Source organism: Silurus aristotelis (assembly GCF_946808225.1).
Source record: "Silurus aristotelis genome assembly, chromosome: 13".
In the NCBI taxonomy this organism is placed as follows: domain Eukaryota; kingdom Metazoa; phylum Chordata; class Actinopteri; order Siluriformes; family Siluridae; genus Silurus; species Silurus aristotelis.
In genome coordinates, this window is record NC_139586.1 from 3638412 (window position 1) to 3659600 (window position 21189).

General features: G+C 40.2%; 1 protein-coding gene and 1 long non-coding RNA gene across 4 annotated transcripts in view; one reads left to right on the top strand and one right to left on the bottom strand.

Annotated features, from left to right (window-relative positions):
* Positions 1 to 14153: 14153 nt before the first annotated feature.
* dennd1b (DENN/MADD domain containing 1B) overlaps positions 14154 to 21189 on the top strand; it is a 107285-nt gene continuing 100249 nt past the window's right edge. For both annotated transcript variants that reach the window (XM_083558155.1, XM_083558154.1), the window contains exons 1-2: positions 14154 to 14458; positions 17464 to 17528. In XM_083558155.1, coding sequence (XP_083414281.1) covers positions 14442 to 14458; positions 17464 to 17528 — 82 coding nt within the window. In that variant the 5' untranslated portion in view covers positions 14154 to 14441. The remainder of the gene's footprint in view (positions 14459 to 17463; positions 17529 to 21189) is intronic.
* Positions 18247 to 21189, bottom strand: part of LOC310735474 — a 3992-nt gene continuing 1049 nt past the window's right edge. The window contains exons 2-4 of one of the 2 annotated variants that reach the window (XR_014536311.1): positions 19885 to 21189; positions 18762 to 19825; positions 18247 to 18653 (exon numbers count right to left, since the gene is read on the bottom strand). The exon at positions 19885 to 21189 is cut by the window's right edge and continues 583 nt beyond it. This is a non-coding gene — a long non-coding RNA (uncharacterized lncRNA). Of the gene's footprint in view, positions 18654 to 18761; positions 19834 to 19884 lie in introns of both variants that reach the window. The other variant, XR_014536312.1, reaches the window with a different exon arrangement.

Sequence of the window (21189 nt, forward strand, 5' to 3'; positions counted from 1 at the left end):
AACCGAAGTACTTAAAGCAAACTATCTGTACCATATTGAATTGCATGGCAACGTATTTTTCCATCGCATCGTACTGCATTAGATCGCATTGAATCAAATCGGATCATAATAGGAGTAAATCGTATCATGTCGCATCAATAGCTGCACATGAATCTTTAACGTATCGTATCGTTGGCTATGCATCGGGGTTCCGGATCGTATCGGCCTCAGCAGTGTTGTGATCGTTACTAATAAATAGTAACTAGTTACAGCTACTTGTTACTTCATTCAAAATGTAACTCAGTTAATTTGTTGATTAACAAAAAGTAATGCGTTACTGTAAAAGTAACTTTTTTGTTACTTTTTTAAAGAACCTTCTTTAATGTTCCCATTAATGGCCTTTTATGCGTTATGGTCTACAAACACAAAACTGACTTAAACACAAAGTCAATTTTAAACACTATTTTATTGAAGTCAGACCTGCACAAACTGAATATACCACAAGGATTTCTGAAATAAATAACAAAACATGCTGAATAATATATTCACAATCAAAAACTAAAGTGGCTTCTGCTGTTGTGTTGAGCCTTAAAAATGTTCCTTTCACAGCTGAAGTATGAAAACTATCAACAATGTAGAACAGAACACCGGGTTAGCTGCTAGCTTCATTGAGGGCATGGAGTTTCTGGAGCAGCTTCGACAGATTGGAGTTGCTGTATCGCAGTAGATACGAGCTTCGAACCAGAAAGACACAGCTTACATTTGACTAAAAAGTTTTTGTCTTTATACTCAACTAAAGTGAAATAATGAGCATATTTGCACTTTGAGAAACTCGTCTTGCTCTCGCCTCGCCTCGTCATTACTGCCGCACAGACCTGAATAAACTGAGACACGCCCACAGTGCGTCTTCTTCGTGTTTACCGTGGTTCATCCACCAATCCTACAGTGCGTCGCTGCTGTAAACAGGTTACACTTCAGCCCAAATTCATTTATTTAAAAAAACACGTTACAGTATTAGTTACTGTCAAAACTGAGTTACAGTAACACATTACTGCCCAACACTGGGCCTCAGTTATGGAGATGCAAATTCCTACTGTGTTTATATTAATGGATTCTTCCCTATATGTTTCTGTTTCCATAGCATACTATAGAACAGTATGAAATAGTAGTTAGTATTGTAGTATAGTATGGTATTTTATAATATTGCAATATATTGGCCTGATTTTCTAAAAAATCTAAGAATAAGAGTAAAATAATTAAACAATCACTGATTTTTTATTACAATTTTGTCCCAGGATTCAGCACTTTGTAATATTCAGGCAGTTTTCCACTATATGCAAGTCTTCAGCAATATGACAGTATAAACAGTGGAATAATTGCTTTTGGGAAATTGCTGTTCCTGTCATTATATATGCACGTGTGTGTGTGTGTGTGTGTGTGTGTGTGTGTGTGTGTGTGTGTGTATATATATATATATATATATATATATATATATATATATGAGGAGACGGCAATAATATCTGAGGAGACAAATTAATTATATTAAATACACACAACGCCACTCTGTAATGACACTTTGAAACCTCTGCTGCGTTATACAGCCACGTAGCAATTTTGTATTTAGATAAATATGGAAATATAAACAGTTCCTTAGATGCTCGGACCCCACTGTGTAAGTTGAAAGTGCGTCCTCTCGAGATGAGAATGACAGTGACTGAACTTGGTAGCAGCCCAAGTGCTAAGCCTCAGGGAGCTACGGAAAAGTGCACGAATGCCAGGAGTCTGGGCTGAGTACACAGATGGAAATTAATATGTTGATGTAGGTGGCATGTTTGTTAACAGTAGGACTCCGTCAGCTCGTGTAAGAGTCGGCCTTGCAGCCTGAGAAAGGGCTGATTAATGTCACGCGGTTGCCGGCGCGCAGATAACGTTACATCTGTTTAATACCGAGCGTCTATTAGAATCTGATACTCCTTTGTGATTTCGCCATCTGGCTTTCACTTAAGCGTTAGCAATAAAGTGACTCGTAGCCAGAGGCATTTCTATTGTGTTACTTATGAAGAGAATTACTCTAGGTAAAAAAAAAAGAAAAAGAAATGGACGACCTGTGGGTAAGATCAAATAGCGGTTTACTCTGGGGGAAGTTTTGAAATGACGAACAAACAATCCCTTTGGGTAGAGCAAAGATGTAAAGTAGATCATGATACACTTAATGGACAAAAATTAATGGCCTTTCCGTCCACACTGAGACGTCAACGGAAACGTAGCTTTTTGAAAACGCAGAAATTTGAAAAAGAGGCATATTTTCCGGCATGTAAAGTAAATTAACGGCAGGCGGAAATGACGCAGGTCTTACGTTTTCCTTATGTCATTTCCAAACGTTTAAGTGTGGACGAGCAACTTCTGGGAACCTATTGAAAACGATAGTGTGGACTACGGTATTATTGTAGTGGGGAGTGGTAGCTCAGTGGTTAAGCCGCTGGGTAACCGATCGGAAAGTCAGGGGTTCAAGCCCTGGGATCGCCAAGCTGCCACTCTTGGGCCCTTGAGCAAGGCCCTTAACAACCATCTGTGCTCCAGGGGTGCCATATCATGGCTGACTCTTCACTCTGACCCCTGCCTCTTCACTATGCTGTAATGTATATGTGACAAACAAAAAGGCTATCTAAATTAGTGTACTGTAATGTAGGAAACCTCCTAACTATTAATTATCTTATAGACAGTCATTGGAAGTAGAATAAGAATGATCCTGAAGTGCTCAATCACTTTTGGCCACTTTTGTCATTCGTGAAAACATCTGCCTCAGTCAAATGTAAGGGAAATTATCGGGAAAGGGAAGGGTCGAGGAGCAACAAAGGTTTACCCACCGTGCAACACACGACAAGCTCACAAAGCCGAGTAGCATGTAATGTGGAAAAATCACCTATCTTCTCTTGCATCACTCACGACAGACTTCCAGGCTGCCTCTGGAGGCAACATGAGCACAAGAACTATGCATCAAGATCTCATGAAATGGGTTTGAATGAACTGGAGGCCTATGCGCAATGCAAAGTTCCTGCTGCTGTGGCGTAAAGCCCAGCCACTATTAGACCCAGGCGTGTTGTCTGGAGTGATGAATGAATGAACAGTTCACTAACTGGAAGTCTGACGAATCTGGAAATGGCAGACTCAGGAAGAGTACCACCCACAGGAACATACTGCTGACAATACTGTTTGATTGGAGGGATAATAGTCTGGGGTAAGCATTTTAAGAATGTCCTTTTATGTTCTAGCTTGATTGTACTGTCTTCACAAGCTTCATGAAGACATGGTCTTGAAAGTTGGTTGTTGAGAAACTCCAGAGTCCAGGGGATGTTAATCTTAGCGCAAATATCTATTAATAGCGAATAACGATGCTAATTATTCAAATTCTGATATCTATTAAAACGATCATAAACGTCTTTTAAACTACTATTTTATTGCGCAAACGAGACCACAGGAGTTCGAGTCAGGAGTTTCTGCCATCATTTATTCCTCTTAAAATGTTCTGCTTGCTGTGGAACTTATGCTAAACTGTATGTTCGTGCTAAGTAGATTTATAACTTTCATTGCTCTAAACTGATGGCTTTAATCTTAATTTTTTTTCCCTTCAAACAGGAGACATAGTTGAGCACTTGGAAGACATGAACACACTAAAATTGCTGTTTAAAACCGTTCAAAACAGAAATAAATACACACAGACTTTACTCCGTCGACTGCTAGCGAGAGTGGGGGCATCTCACAGGGCGAGAGATACAATCATCCTCTGCCTGTGCCTGTTGCGTGAATTAAAAAAAAAATATTTGTACAATTTTGTCGTCATCGTGAAAACGAAAAAAATCGTAAGTCAAACCATCGTAACTCGGGGACCATCTGTAGTTGAAAAAAGCTACTTAAGTCAAGTAACAAATTTCATTTACTTTATTACTGTCCACCACTGAACAGTGGTTGTGTTCCAGACCCCCTCAACTGATCAGTCCCTGACTATAGAATTGTTTTTCAATTTTTTATTTAATGAACACATACCAGGGTCCCTGGTGGTCTACTGGTTAGGATGCGGCCTGGGTTCGATCCCCGGTCAGGGAACCAACCCCAGCCATTAGGGTTGTACAAGCCTTAGTGCCGGTCCCAAGCCCGGATAAATGGGGAGGGTTGCGTTAGGAAGGGCATCCAGCGTAAAAACGTGCCAAATTGAACATGCGGATGTTCCGCTGTGGCGACCCCTAATGGAAGAAGCCGAAAGAAAGTTTATTTGATGAACACATACCCTTGACAGCAAGAGCCATACAGCTAAAGCAGATTTGTTTAGAATATGTGTTTCTTTTGAATTGGGTAAATAATCCTATTGTTTGATTATTGCCTAATCTGCTAATTATGGTTATATATGAAATTTTCTCACATATATAATATATGGTTATGATAATAAAGAAAATATCTCCAGGTAAATAAAGAAAATATCTATCCATTGGAAAGCCGTTCTAGGGGTGGACCAAGTTCCAAATATTCAGTTGCATAGTTTTGGAATGGAGTGTCCATAATCTCATATGAGTTGAATAGTTTGAACAGGAAGTAATAGGAATCTACATATGGTACTTTTGTCTGAATGCCCACAATGTAAAAAAAAAAAAAAAGAATATTAGATGTATTTCCCCATTGTTTGCTCACATTTCTTGCTCCTTCCATGTCCCTGGTGTGTATTGACTGACAAATGTAGAACATATGACAGTTTGTCTGTTTCTGTCGTAACCAAATCCACACTCCGAGGCCTTCATGGGATTGAGGAACCACGAAGACTATCACCTGATGACATGAATCACAACGTGATTCACATCTTACAGATTCTAGGAGCGTGGGTTACACATCTGTGTGCACTATTTCATCATTTCAGATGGAGTGTAAGGCAAATGCACATTCAGTCCAAATAAGCACTCACAAAAAGACTGATTCGGTAACTATAAGGTTACACTGTATTACATTAATGAGATCTGTGAACGCGTTCTTCGGTATATCGAGTCCTTTGGTTTGATCTCAGCTTCTTCCACGTTTATTTTACAACAGATGTTTTTTCAAAATGACTATACATAAAAGGCGGAGTTGAATGTTTTCTTCTTAGAAGAGTCCTTCACGTTAATCTGACCATACGGACACTGTAAAAAAAATAAAAATAAATAAACATAACGTGAGAAATATTAACATTTATCAATCAGGTCAAAATTTTATGTTTAGTGTTGTATAGCTTTAAAAACTACATTGTAATAAGCTATATATTCCTTATTATAACCTTTCATAATAATAAGATTTTTTACTAGATTTTAGAGTTTAGATAGTCAGATACCGATGTAAGGGAGGTGAGGAGGCTTGAGGTACATTCACCATTACAATTCATTCCAAACAGGGTTCGATATGATTGAGGTCAGAGCTCTATACCAGAGATCTTCAACTCTAACGCATGCAAACCATATCTTCATGGAGCAGGCTTTGTGCACAAGGGCATTGTGGAACAGGTTGAGCCTCCTAATTCAAGTGAAGGGAAATTTCATGGTCCTGAATCCAAAGACATCCTATAAAACTCATTATAAGTTTGTGGGAACATTTTGGGGAAGAGTGGAACGTCAGCTGTTCCAAAACCTTTCGTCCAAGATGGGTCCCACTAAGAACAGCCCTTGCAAAGGGTCCATCAAAGAAGTGCTGTGCATCAGGTGCAAAAGCTGGAACAAGTCGGTTTGCTTTACTGTCGTCCCAGAAGGAAACCTTTTCTAAGACTGGTTAACAAGAAAGCCCAAAAACAATTTTCTGAAGACAACCTTTCCAAGAGCATAAATTACTGGAACTATGTCCTGTGGTCTGATGAGACTAAGAAACAGATATTGTTTGAAACAGATGTTGTCCAGCATGTGTCGCTACACCTTGGTGAGGAGTACCAAGAATATTGTCTTGCCTACAGTCAAGCATGGTGGTGGTAGCATCATGGTCTGAGGCTGCATGAATGCTAAAGGTACTGGGGAATTGCGGTTTATTGAGGAAAACATGGATTTCAACATGTACTGTGACATTCTGAAGCAGAACATTGCTTCAGAAACTGGGCCAAATGGCAGATTTCCAACATGAAAATGACCCTAAACCATCACCCCTCCACCAACATGCTTGAAAGATCGTTGGAGGTGTTTTTGCTGATATGCGGTGTTTGTTTTATTGCCAGATATGGTGCTTGGTCATTACGGCAATACAATTCCATTTTGGTCTGTCCAACAGACATTATTCCATTTTTTTGGGATTGTTCAGATGCATCCTTGAGTTACATCAGAGTCTGAGATGTAACTCAGTCTTTGACAGAAATCGTGGTGAAACTGCTGGGACGTCCAATCCTGGGAAGATGTCTTGAATGTAGATGTGGATGTCTTGAAACTGTCTTAAATGTAAGCCACTTGTGAATAATCTTCGCACTGTAGAATGATGGGTGTTACATTTTTTGGAAATGGCCTTATAACCCTCCCCAGATTTATGGGCAGCAATAATTAGTTATTTAAATATTACTGCTGATGTCATTCCACCTTGGCATTGTGTGAACACACACCTGAATGCTACAGACCAGCAAACTTGGGCTTTTTTTTTTTAGAGGTGGACACACTTGCTAATGTATTTGTTTACGGCGCCTGGTAGCTCCTTAGCTTCTTAATTCTCTTAATTAAGGTGCACTTCCATTTTTACACATGGCCTCAGTTTTATTTTTGTGAATTAATAGGGTGTATTTATCTATTTAGAAGATAGACCAGATTATATTTATTATGTCCTGATACTGTATATAAAACCATAGAATACAAAGACAGGGACTTTCTTTTTGTATATCTATATATAGGTATAGTATGTGTGTGAGGGGAGGGGGGGGGGTTGTGTGTGTCTCCAAATTCAGACAGCTCCTAAATCCTGCATGGGCTGTAGGCTGACTTACTGAAAACAGGACTTACATGCCTACATGCGCTTCCACAGCATCTCCCCCTTTCCTTATGGGCAACCTCTGTGAACACCGTGTAGCCGGATACCGGGTCTGTGTACGTTGTTTTCCCAGCCTGCAAATGAATAAAACATTCATGACATCCTCCACGGACAACGGCTGCATATGTGCACAGGGAATACGGAATACCGTCACGCTGCTTTGCTTTTTTTGGGGGTGGTGGGGGGGTTTCGTCATCTCGTGAGAAACGCACAGGTCGCTGTTATTTGCTTTTGTGCTCACCATTTTGGTGATAAGAATAGAAAAACAAACGAGGAGTGGTTTGAGAAGAAATCTTTAGTAAAATCAACGTATTTAGATGGACAAGACAGTAAAACGAGCGGTATATTAGCGGTGAACCGTTTGACACAATCCGCGTTGTTGTTTGGGGGTTACATCATGCGAAAGAAAATATGCCAAGGAACGAGTGTTTCAATATTTACACCCGTTTTCGTTTCACTCAAAATACCGTCTAATGAATGTGGAAATGTTTTTGTTTGAAACCTTTTGGGGAAAAAAAAACTCAATTTAACGCTCGTCATTGATTTCTCACTCAAGTCATTAAAGTCGGTGGAGTCACGATTCAGCAGGTAAATGCCAAAGAGAGGTTTGCTTTAAGGACCACACATCTTTACAAGTGCTCTCCAAAAATCTTTTCAGAAGAGTGGAGGTCCTAGTGTCCTGACACAAAGCATAGCTCAAGATCTGCATAGGGCCAGATTCATAAATAAATGTGGTATTTTGCATCACCTCACATTTAGTTTTATGTGTAGAAATCTGAGGATCTTGTGATGCTCTGCAGAAGGAAAAAAAAAATAAATAAATAAATATATTGAGGTAAATGAGATTTCGCTGTTAATAATGAAGGTTACGGCAGTATCTCAAACAGCAGGGAGTGTTTTAGAGGGTTGGTGATTGACACCACTAGTTTCCCTGGATGCCTTTCACCTTGCTAACAGTAAATCTAGGCTCAGTTTGTACACTAGGTAAATGAGGTTATACGTCTCAAGAGGCCCATGAATGCTGCCGGGTCCAAACACCTACAAACTCATTATAACGACAAGAACTACACATTCATACATGCGGAGGAGACAAAAAAAAAAGCTGTTGACACTTATATTCTACAAGATACCTGCTTGGTCATCAAGGGGAAACAATAAAAGGGTTGCTGTAAAGTGCTAAACAGGTTTCAAGATGAGGAGGAATTGCAATTAGGACCATTAGGGATGCGGCAGCTCTGTGGTCCATCTGATCTAAAGACCATGAGTTCAAATCCCAGGTCTGCCACTTGTGGGCTCTTAACCCTCCAAATGCATGTATATATGATAATAATATGCCACCTAGCAAGAAGGTGTCTACTAAATGGAAACCTTTTCAGAGATTGATAACCTCAATTATCTAACAAAACCTTAAAAACCTGGAGTACACAGAAATCGGATTTTTCCAGCCATTTTTGGTTCTTCTATAAACTGTTAGCACAAACTGCACACAATTGTATCAGATGTCTTCCGATGCGGTTGCATCCAATTTTCTATAGGAACTAGAGGACCTGAAAGCCAACTCCATGAAAATATGCTTTACATGGGTTGGAAGATCTTGAGTTCCCTGCTACAGAGCTCTGACCCCAACCCTATTGGGATGATTTTAAACTCTGGCTGCAGCCTAGGCCTTCTAATCATACATCAGTACATGAAATGCCCTCGTTTCTGAATGACCAACATCTAAAACATCTAACATCTGTAAAATCTAGTTGAACATCATTGGACATTTGTGAAAACTGGACAAGTGTGGCAAAGCAAACTTCCTTGTATGACTCTTAACGCAGTTTAATAGCTTGCACATTTCCCGTCATTATTAAACTGCTCATGGCCTGTTGCTGCACTCTGACATTTAAACTCATGCATATTGAAGTGAGCCGAACGATGCATTCGCAATTGATTACCAATGACTGATTTGATCCAAAATGAACCACTTCATTCTCCATTCTGAGAGAATCAAGTGATGCACACCAATGTGACCCGACATGTAAAAATGACCAATTGAATTTTAGTTAAAGGTACATGTGCACCATAAATTCAAAGCAAGTAGATTGATGCAGTTTGACGCTGCTGCAATGTTCTGCTGGGAAACCTTGGGTCCTGGATGCTAATTTGACCTTACCACCTACCTAAACATTGTTGCAGACCAAGTATATCCCTTCATGGCTACAGTACTAATGGCCTCTTTCAGGGCAATACCGTTCCCGGACACCAGGGGTGTTTCTAGCCTTTTTTGCCACCCTAGGCAAGATTTCTATTGTCGCCCTCCCAACATAATGCTCTATAATAAACACATTTAATAATCATAGCAGAATTAAAGTATGTAAACATATACTGTATGAAACTTTAGCAGAAAAAATGTTTAATAATTTATATGTACGAGGGCAGCATTGGGGAAGGTGGCGCTTACTGGTGCCACCCCCAGCTATGTCCAATGTGACCGCCTAGTTGGCTTATGCCTAGAAATTTTGCTGCCTTCCAATTGGGCAAAATGTGTTGTCTTTCTTCATGGACACCCCACCTCATAACTTAAAGAACTTAAAGGATCTGCTGGTTACATCTTGGCACCTGATACCCCAGCAGCCCTTTGGGGGGTTTTGTAAAGTCTATGCCTTGATTTGAGCTGATTTAATGCACAAATGGCTGTATATCTGGTTGTATATCCTGGTATCCTAGATATTTCCCTTTTAATGGCCATAGATTTAAAACAAAAAGATAAAAAATAGACAATAGATTTTGATTTACTATAGGTGAAATGATATCCAAGTTCATTGCCGATGTCTTTTCCAATTTCACGCGCCACGTGAACCGAAGCGGCGTCGCACGAAAGTCTGTGAAAATGCGGCTCGGAAGTTCGCAAGCCTCGTTTCGTAGGGAGTTTATAGAAGCGAGAACGCCAACTTCGGCTGTGACAAGTTCCAAGGCCAGGAGTGCCTGAGGCATTTCTGTGACACACCATTTCACATGCCATCTCGGTGCTCCATTGTGAAGCTGGCACCGGGGGTAACGGCTCTTCTGTAACTCCTTTTCTGCCATAAAGTTTGAGCACGAGATTAAAAAATACACCTTGTGACAGCCGCAAGGTCTCTTTGAGGTGAGGTCCAAAATGGCGCTTTAATAAATATCGTGTTGAAAATCGCAGAGTATGGAACTGCGTTCCAACGTGACCTGAAACTAATACGAGGTCTTTATTTGACCAGAATTGCAACCTCATATTTAGCTGTATAGGAGGATAAACATTAGGAACTAATGTTGTAGTACTTTTTTTTTTAGGTCTCAACTATATTACGGTCTCAAAATTGACATCGGTGGGTCATGCACCTCACACCTTGTCCTTCAGTGGTCTCCTACGTGCACCAATCCAACTTTTAATACCATCGTTATGACATTACAGCTATCCATACCATCATTTTTGTGCTCGTTACTAAAAAATAGTAACTAGTTACAGTTACTTGTTACTTCATTCTGGAAGTAACTCCGTTACTTTGTTGATTACTTACACCAAAAAGTAATGCGTTACTTTTAACAGTAACGCATAAGTTACTTTTTTAAAGAACCTTTAATGTTCCCATTAATGCCCCTTTATGCGTTATGATCTATACAAACACAAAACTGACTTAAACACAAAGTCATTTTTAAACACTATTTTATTAAAGTCAGACCTGCACAAACTGAATATACCACAAGGATTTCTGAAATAAATAACAAAACATGCTGAATAATATATTCACAATCAAAAACTAAAGTGGCTTCTGCTGTTGTGTTGAGCCTTAAAATGTTCCTTTCACAGCTGAAGTATGAAAACTATCAACAATGTAGAACAGAACACCGGGTTAGCTTCTAGCTTCTAGCTCCTCAGGCATGGAGGTCCTGGAGGAGCTTCAACAGATTAGAGTTGCTGTTTATCGCAGTAGATACGACCTTTGAACCAGAAAGACACAGCTTACATTTGACTTAAAAGTTTTTGTCTTTATACTCAACTAAAGTGAAATAATGAGCATATTTCCACTTTGAGAAACTCGTCTTGCTCTCGCCTCGACTCGCCATTACTGCCGCACAGACCTGAATAAACTGAGACATGCCCACAGTGCGTCTTCTTCCTGTATACAGTGGTTTATCCACCAATCACACAATGCGACGCTGCTGTAAGCAGGTTAGACTGTAGTCTACACTTCAGCCGAAATTAATTAATTTATAAAAGTAAAAAGTAACGCACCATACAGTAACGGTAACGGAGTTACTTTATTTTTAACAGTATTAGTTAAAAAAAGTACTGCCCAACATTGCATGCCATCAATATTATAGAGATACACAGCTGGCTTTACTTTAACACATGATGTGATGGCTGACATCTGATTGGCTATTGAAAAAAAATGGCTATTCACATGAATATTTCTACAAAGACTCCCCATTAGTGTGGAAATCGTATCTACTGTAATGAAATATAGAAATATTCGATTTGCTGATCAGATAACTGGATACCTCCAGCAGGTGTACAGTTTGTGTACAGGTGTACAGTTTCTCAGAAAGTGGGCGGTGCTTAAATGGATTGTGGAGTCATCAATCCACACTAGTAGCTACACAGTTCCCAAATGTAGCTACATTTGACACAAAAAACGACTCCCCTGACTGTGTCTAAGGCACTAAAGTCCTCACAGAGTTTCTCGTTGAGGACTTAAACCGAGCCTTTACCTCGCACGCGTCCTTGTGAAGGTTATAAACGAGTCTTTCCTGCTCAGAAAGCGAGCCTTCCGCCGGTATTTGATTCTCTGTGCTTCCTGATCTCCGCTGCGTTTCACGTGCCTGCCGCGAGACCAGTTCCTCAAAAGAGGAGTTTCCGCTGCAAACGCGTGCTGACATTCTGATCTGGTATTTACGGAGTTTCGCGGGATTGCACAGAGCTCGCCTTGCCTTGTAGAGTCCTTTAAAAAGAAACATTCCGTCCCCTGTATGCTGCTCGAACAGCTCTATAAACACTGCATACCGGAAGTGGGTTTTAACCAATAGGAAGAGAGATAGAACCGAGGCCCACAGCTGGAAGGAGTGCCTGGAGATGGAGTGCTCGAGAGAAAAATGCTTGAGTGCAATACAGAAAAAAAGGGCTAAATCAGTGACTTTTTAAACCCTTTGAGCTCAGGGGTGTCGCTGCCTCTTTTTCTGCATGTAGCATCACGTCATATAATGGTTCCTCATATTTTCTCACAAAAGGGAAGTCTTCACTCCCCTGACTATTTCAGCTCTTCGGCTATTACTGTCACCGATTTTCCCTTTCCGTCGCCACATCGATATAAGCAAAACTGTATGGGCCAAAACCATTGGATTTGATATCGACTCGTCCACCTTTCACTCCTCTAATAAACCTTATAAATCGTAATTCAGTTTCACGAGTGATGTCACCACAGGAAGTCTTCGGCTCTTCACTGGCATCTCTTTGAACCAGGTTTTGGTTCATCTTAAAGGCGTTCGGTTAAATTTAAGTGAAAGACACCCGATATGTTCTTCACCGACTCGTCTTCAAACTGGTTTGTGTTTAAAACAGGTTCTGATTCATCTAAAAGGCATTCAGTAGGGTTGAGGTGAAAGACACTTGAGATGTTCTACACCGGTTTCTCTTTCGAACCAGGTTCCGGTTCATCTTAAAGATATTCAGAAGAGTTGAATTGAAAGATGTTCTTCACTTGGCTTGACTTAAGATGTTCTTCACCAGTTTGACTTCAAACCAGGTTCTGGTTCATCCTAAAGATATTCAGAAGAGTCGAATTGAAAGATCTTCACTTGGCTTGACTTAAGATGTTCTTCAACAGTTTGTCTTCAAACCAGGTTCTGGTTCATCTTAAAGGTGCTTAATAGGATTGAGGTAAAAGACACTAGAGATGTTCTTCACTGGCTTGTCTTCAAATCTTCAAAACAGCTTATCTTATAAACTGATTCTTGTTCATCTTAAAGGTATTCAGTCAACTTTAGATGAAAGACATTTGAGATGTTCTTCACCAGCTTGTCTTCAAATCAGGTTCTGGTTCATTTTAAAGGTGTTCAGTAGGTTTGAGATTTGATGTCTTTTATATGCTTGTCTTTGAACCAGGTTCTAGTTCTAGTTTATCCTAAAGGTATTCAGTAGAGTTGAGGTGAAAGACACTTCAGATGTTCTTCCCCGGCATGTTGCATGTTTTCAGCTTTGGGTCACACATTTAGAGAAGAACTACATGCTAAAAGGGTTTGAAAGTCAGGTGTCCATATGTTACATAGTTGTATGTTTTTGGTAAAAGAGCTGACAGAAGGTCAGTAAGGCCACATCACTGATCCTCTCTCTGAAAATGTCCCTCATGTCAGTTAAAGGCTTCTCCATAGTAGGTTTTGGTGTAAAAAAATATCAGTTTGATGTTTGATGTTGATTCAATGACTTGAATCATTTCCCCAGATGATTAAAACCAAAACCACTGAGTGGGTGGTGTGTGAAGAGGTCCTATTTCCTTCTGAGAACCGCAAGAACTTCCTGATATTTGCATGCATGTTTTATGCATGCTCTTCTTGCATGCTTGCTTGAAAACACACACACACACAGACATACACACACATGCTTCAGTACTACACAGGGTCTCTGGTGTGTCCTGTAGAGGATTCCTCGGAATGTCACCTGCCCTGTCAGGACACGCCAAAGTTCCGCACAGGAAAACTTACCGAAGGGAATTTTATCTTTACTTTTTTAAAAATCCTTTATCTCCTTCATTTTCTTTTCTTTCCTATCCTGAGTTTTTTCCCTTCTAGTTCCTTCTTTTCTTTTCTACCAATTTCCTTTCAGATTCTTTTTCTACCTGGGCATTTTTCTTCTTTTTTTTTTCATTCTTTATAGTATTCTTTTTTCCTTAGTCTTTTTCCCATTCTTTTCCCCTTTCTTTCTTTCTTTCTTTCTTTCTTTCTTTCTTTCTTTCTTTCTGCTCTATTTGTTCTTAGTTTTTCTCCTTAATATTTTCTATAATTATTATTATTATTATTTTTTTTTTAATCCTTTCCTAGTTTTTCTTTTCTGTCCATTTCCTTCCCTTTTTTTCTGCCTTTCTTTTTCCACATGCCCACATTTTATCATTAAAGACCCCCCCTCCCTCAGCGCGTCGTGCGCGTGAAGGAATCGCTGCGGCTTTCACGAGCTCTCTGTCAAACAACGCGCGTGACGTCACGCAGCGTAGCGTCAGGCTGTGCTTCCTGGTGCTCAGCAGAGGAGAAGTGAAACCCTGCGAGCTGAACTTCTCCACAAGACGCGCAGGTCGCGGGGGGGGAGAAAGAAAGAAAGAATATTAAAAAAAAAAAAAGAAAAGGAGAAAAAGGATGGTGTGAAATGTGCCTCAGGTGGCCGGGGAGATAGAGAGCTCGGCGGTGTTGTTGGACGGTGTTCAGAGGCGCGTCGCCATGCTGTAGCCATGGACAGCAGAACACGGTGAGGAGAACCGCTGCTCACTTCCTAATGACTCTGAACGCTTCGCGTTGTTTGTTTGTTTGTTGTTTTATGTTTATTTGTTTGTTCCTTATTTCCGGTAACAGCGGAAGAACCCCCTCCCTGGGGGACGAGAGGGGACAGGGGGTAGAGGAAGAGTAGGAGGAGGAGGGGGGCTTTTAATAAACCCAGTTTCTGCACAATTCGCCATAACGCTCAGTTTCTAATGAATGAAAACCCATTAGCGGTGCAGGTGCGGTTAGCAGGCTAGCAGGATTAGCACTCAGGCTAATAGTAGCGCCGTAGCTGCAGTGCAGAGCTAAAACATTAGCTTTATTAGCATGAAGTGCAACTGTGGCCTGGCTCACCTGCTTCCTAAAGGGGAGGGGGGAGTCAAACATACAGGAAGCCACAAGTGGTTATTATTATTATTATTATTATTATTATTATTATTATTATTATTATTATTATTATTAATAATAATATTAACAATAATTATAATAATATAATAATAATAATAATAATAATATTTTAACCTTATTGTTTTGCGTGTCCTTCGTTTCCCCTCTTTTCCTTTTCATTAACATCATTCTTTCATTGGTCTTTTCACTTCTTTCTTTCTTTCTTTCTTTCTTTCTTTCTTTCTTTCTTTCTTTCTTTCTTTCTTTCTTTCTTTCTTATTAAATAAATCTTTTTCCTTCATAGTCCCCTTTTCTTTTCTGTCTCATTTTTAGTCTTTCCTATTTCTTTCTTTCATATCAAAGGAAGTATTTTTTCTTTTCTTTTCCTATTTTGTTTTCCTCATTCCTCTTTCTTTCTTTTTCTTTCTTTCTTTCTTTCTTTCTTTCTTTCTTTCTTTCTTTCTTTCTTTCTTTCTTTCTTTCTTTCTTTCTTTCTTTCAGAATTACATTCTGTAATGTAATTTGTTCTAAAAGCACCACCAGTGGAAAGTTTGTAGTCAGGAAGCCACAAGTACTTAAAAATAATCATCATCATCTTCATTCAAACTCACTCTGTCATATGGTGAGTAGATGTGATGTTTACAGAGACTCGTGGAACTTCTTTGTCTGGGTTTGTTGCTTGTCAGCACTCCTTTATCTCTCTGTCAGAAACCGGTTCTGTGTTTTTCTACACTGTATTTAAACACCTGACCATCACATGTGCGTTTTCTTTTTTTTTCTTTTTTTTTGTATTGCACTTATACTAACCTCTACTTTCCCTACAATTAGTCCAGTCGTGAAATTTTCTCTGTATATTCCACAGTAAATATTCCACAGTCGACTGTTGGTGGTATTATAACAAAGTGGCAGCAACTCAGCCACGAAGTGTGAGACCACGTAAAATCACACGACGCTTAGTGCACAGAGGTCACCAACTTTCTGCAGAGTCAATGGCTACAGACCTCTAAACTTAATGTGGCCTTCAGATTAGCTGAAGAACAGTGCGTAGAGCTTCACGGAATAGGTTTCCATGGTGGAGCAGCTTTATCCAAGCCTTTCATCAGCAAGTAAATCCAAAGCATCAAATACAGTGGTGTAAAGCACCCAGTCACTGGACTCTAGAGCAGTGGAGACGTGTTCTCTGGAGTGACTAATTACGCTTCACTGTCTGGTAATCCGATGGATGAGTCTGGGTTTGGCGGTTGCCAGGTGAACGGTTCTTATCTGTCTGCATTGTGCCAAGTTTGGTGGAGGGGGAATTATGATGTGGGGTTGTTTTTTCAGGAGTTGGGTTCGGCCCCTTAGTTAAAGTAAAAGGACTCCTAATGCTTCAGCGTACCCAGACATTTTGGACAATTTTATGCTCCTAACTTTGTGGGAACAGTGCAGGGACCCGTTCCTGTTCCAAAATGATTGGATCCACAAGACACGGATGAGGGAGTTTGGTGTGGAAGAACTTGACTGGCCTGCACAAAGTCTTGACCTCAACTCGACCTTTGGGATGAATATATAAACACACACACACTATATATATATATATATATATATATATATATATATATATATATATATATATATATATATATATATATATATATATACACACCAGAAAGTCCAGGAAACATTGATTGAGGACCTTTTTAAATTATATTATATTCTTTGCAGATAAAGGTTGCATGAGGAAAAAGTGTGGAAAATGCACCATACTGTTGATGGCACCGAATACGTCAGTGACAAGCAGAATTACTTGTATTTCCCAAGTACCGATTCCATACTGGATATTATTTTGCCCCAAAGGTCGCTTTGCTTTGAGGTTTAAAACCCTGGGAATTGATAATAACTTTGCAAAACACACAGCGACTTCTTGATTTAACTTGTTAAACATTACAGCGTACCCTTTCCCTGCTAAATCCTTTACCGTCCCAGTACCTGGTATCGGATTCAAACCATAGCACCGCTCTGGGATGGATATTTTCGGCGGCGTGTGGATTTTTCTCGATCTAGCTGCGTCTTGAAAACCCAGTAACGTTGCCTCACCTTGACACTTGTACCATCACGACACCCACTACTGTGCTACTACGAGTGTCACCGCTGTGCCGAGGATAGTCTCAGCATCAGGGTAACTTTTCTGGCCACGAGTTTCAGGATCGCAGGCTGAATGGCTCATTTCCATAGCTTCTGAGCCGGAGAAAGGATCTGTGAGACTGCAAAAAAAATCTCTGTTGCTGGTCATTGTATTCAAATAATGGTGAATGAAGGAACCCCAATCAACGGGTAAAGAAAGTGGCCAAAGGTTTGTTTACACTATGATACCCATATGCAGTTTTTGGAAGAGCGCACTGCAGAGACCTCCTCAGCCCTTCAAGTCCTTTTGAGATGAACTAAAAACCCAGACCGAGCCCTAGACCTCTCTGCCTTCTCGAGATTAAGACCTAATCTCTCTAATACTCCTGTAGCTGAAACAGGAATCTCTACAGCCGCAGGATCTCGCTGTAAGGCTTTTTTGCGACTAGACATAATTTGCTAAACGTTATTCTGAATTTGTGCGTCTGCTTTGATTTGTTGCAGTGAGAATCCAGATCGGACGTTTGATTTGGTGCTGCAGGTGGCATGCCCGTCGTCCGAAAATGAAGGTGAGTCATGAGTTCACTTTCTTTGTGAGCTTGTTCTTCTCCTTACCAGTTCTGTTCAAAGTCCTCTTACACATGTGTTTTACCAGAATAGACCTACAGGGGAGACTGGTCCTAACCCAGATATTTCAGCCGTACGTGTTCCAACATTGGAATTTGTACCCTTGAAACCTTCCCATTAGATCCCTCGCTCCCCTCACCTGATCCCACAGCATCATAAAGACACCATAAGCACCTCTGTCCTTTCTAGCTTTTGAATGCTGGATTGCACTAGACTACATGAACGCTTCCTGTTTAGAGCGTGCATAGTGTATTTTTCAAATTCCTGCCATATGTGAGAGTCAGTACAATACAAAATTTATCCCTGCTACTGGTTCAATCAAGATCTTGAAGGTATCTATAAGTCAGATTTCTCAAAGCAGTGATGTTTCTTCAAACGTACAAAGTCCTTTAGGTGACCCTTTTCTTTAATAGAGTAAAAAGCTGGTATTCCTATCGAGACCCAGGATTTAAATCCGTAGTTCATTTTGTTAGGATTGAATTCAGGGTCGTATGCACACCACTGAAATGTCTAGTTTTTGGCTCAAATCCAGATTCTGCTCCCATCATATTTCGTCGTTCGTTACTGAGATTTCAATAGATGATCTACTTTTCACTTCTCAGTCAAGTCAAGAAGCTTTTCACAGTGAAATGAGACATTTTTCCAGAACCCTGGTGCTACAAAAAACAACATAGAGCTACATAACACAGAGCTAAGAACCAAAGTAAGTCGTCCTAGCTACCTAAAGTGCATTGTGCACAACCGATTGCAAACAGACAATCCAGCGCAGGACAGATACCAAAAGTGTTGGTATAATCTATCTGTCTGTCTGTGTGTCTGCATGTCTCTGTTTGTCTTTCTGTCTCTGCCAGTTCTCATGTGTACGTCTATCATTCTGTCTGTTGGTCTATACCTCTGTCTTTGTATCGATCATTCTGTCTTTATCTTTTCGCTTATCTATATGTCAAAATGGGTGGCGCTATTGACATGGATGTGTATGTACTGTATATACTTTAAACCTAGTGGGGTTTGACTCACTGCATGCTTAATAAGGAAGTCGGAACTCGAAAATCACGTCACTTTAACCGCTGCGAATTTGACGTTTGCTGCTTAGTGTAGATTTGCCATCACTCGCTGAATTTCCCAAGCTGCAAGTTGGAGGTGGGAAGTTACGCCTAAGTGATCGGTTGACACACATTCGAGAACTTCCCGAGAACTCGGAATATCCTGAGATTACTTTGATACTGGTACTGGTGTAGGGAGAGGAGACCTGGAGTGTAGAGCATATCTTCTTGGAGCTTGCTTTGTGCACAGGGGCACTGTCATGGTGGAACCGATTTCATAGTTAAAGTGTAGGGAAAATTTAATGCAACCGCAGTCAGGTGTTCCAGTATTTTCGGCGAAGCAGTGTGAATGTAATGTAGCGAGCTAGAGCTCTAACTACCATGTATCTGATTGCAGTTGTGAAAAAAAACTGTGTAAGAGAGAGTGTGTGAAAGAGAGTTTGAAAGAGGAGAAGAAATATGATATTGTTTTCCACACTGAACTCCATTCCGTTTATTCACGTTTCTTTTAATAGTGATGCCGGACATATAAGGAGGAACACAGGGTGGAACACATATAAGAAGGAACACAGGGTGTCAATCTATCGCTCAGTTTCTTAAAAAAAAAAATGGAATGTAACATTTTTTTCATTTTGAAATGTCACGTGATGTTTTTAACCGTTTACAGTTACATGTATCGTCATTGGATGTTCACAGCAAGTTCCTCAAATCGGTTACTGTAAATAATAAACAGCTGATCCATTTTCCATTTGAAATTAATAAGACAAACTGAAACGTGTAACAGAACCTGGGAAAAGCACAAAACACTTCTGTCAAGTGTCAGGAAACTTGCTGACTATCCCAAAGTGTTGGCAACTCGACACTCGAGTCTCAGAAACTGCTACCATGGCAACATTTTCTTAGCCTGGTCATTATTCCTGTATGTAGAAACAATAGAAAATGTGGCCAAAAGTATTGGGATACCCTGTCTGTTTATCTGTCTTTTTTCTTTTTTTTTTTTGTTTGTCTTTATGTCTCTGTCAGTCTGTCTGTCTGTTGGTCTCTCTCTCTCTCTCTCTCTCTCTCTCTCTCTCTCTCTCTCTCTCTCTCTCTCTCTCTCTCTCTATCGATTAGTCTGTCTCTATCTATCTATCTATCTATCTATCTATCTATCTATCTATCTATCTATCTATCTATCTATCTATCTATCTATCTATCTATCTATCTATCTATCTCTCTCTCTCTCTCTCTCTCTCTCTCTCTCTCTCTATCTCACCCACCATTGTTTAATGGAGTGTTTGTGCATGTTGTGCTAGCAGGAGAATTATTACTGTTCTTTTCTTTCACGTCAGAGTCGATTTTTGACTCTAAATAAATAACCAGTAGCGCAGACACAACGCAAGTTTAATTACAGGTGCTCAGGACGCTGAAACAGTTTAAATGCAGTTTTGACATTAATATAAAAAGAACCAAAAACCCCAAAGATCACACTAATGCGCTCATACACAGGAACATATCCCGAAGACATTAACGTGGTGGTTTCTAATAAAGTACAATGTGTAATTGATGACGTGCATTATTTTTTATTAAATTTTTTTGAGTGGAGTCCAATGCTTTGGAGCAGTCAGCATGCTTCACAAAGCTTTCCGGGTTTCTGCGGAAAGCTTAGAGAGAGAGAGAGAGAGTTACTGTTTATCGCAGCTATAACGTATGTGCGAATGCGAACTAATTTGTCTGGCGGATGTTGGGCACCATTTCGTCAAACCCCAAACTGTGAAAATGTACAACGTTTTGTACATGACTTCATTAAAGATTGAAATCTTTCGGCAAGTGGCGTGGATAGAATCACGCCGTTCTATAAAAAGAACGCACTGTGGGGGGTGTAGGGAGGGGGGGCTCACGCGTCACGCCATGTCACACCGCATCACACCACCCCAACGTCCATTATTATTGTATAACTGTTTAATTGGTTGAAAGTGTTGTGATGAGAGCTGACATTCGGTATGCGGCTTTCCAAGCAGCTGAAGGCTTTTTTTCTTTCCCATCGCAGCAGCCATTCTGACTCATCACTTATTTTTAGAAGGTGTTTTCTTGTTTGTATGAACCTGCTGATGCTCGGGCTGCTCTTGTTGATGCTCGGGCTGCTGTTAATAATATCATCCCAAAAGAGTGGAGTTTGCTTTAGAACTGCACCCTGGAAGCATGGTGCCACCACCACCATGCTTCACTATGAGAATTGTGTATTTAGATAGTGGTATTTTTAGTTTTTTTGTTTTTGTTTTTTTAAGACTATAACACATTTGGTAGATATTACCAAATGCTAGGATGTTAATATACACAATAGGAGCAAAAGTTTGTGGATACTTGACCATACGATTGCTGAACATCCCATTTGTGGTTATAATAACCTCCATTCTTCAGGGAAGGTGTTCCACTAGCTTGATTGTCAGGTACTGATGTAGTAGATGGTTGGGAGGCCTGTTTTGCAGTGGGTTGAGGTCACGACCTCTCTAGCATGTCACTCAAGATCTTCCACATGTTCTAACCCATGGAGCTGGAACAGGTCATGTTGGAACAAGTT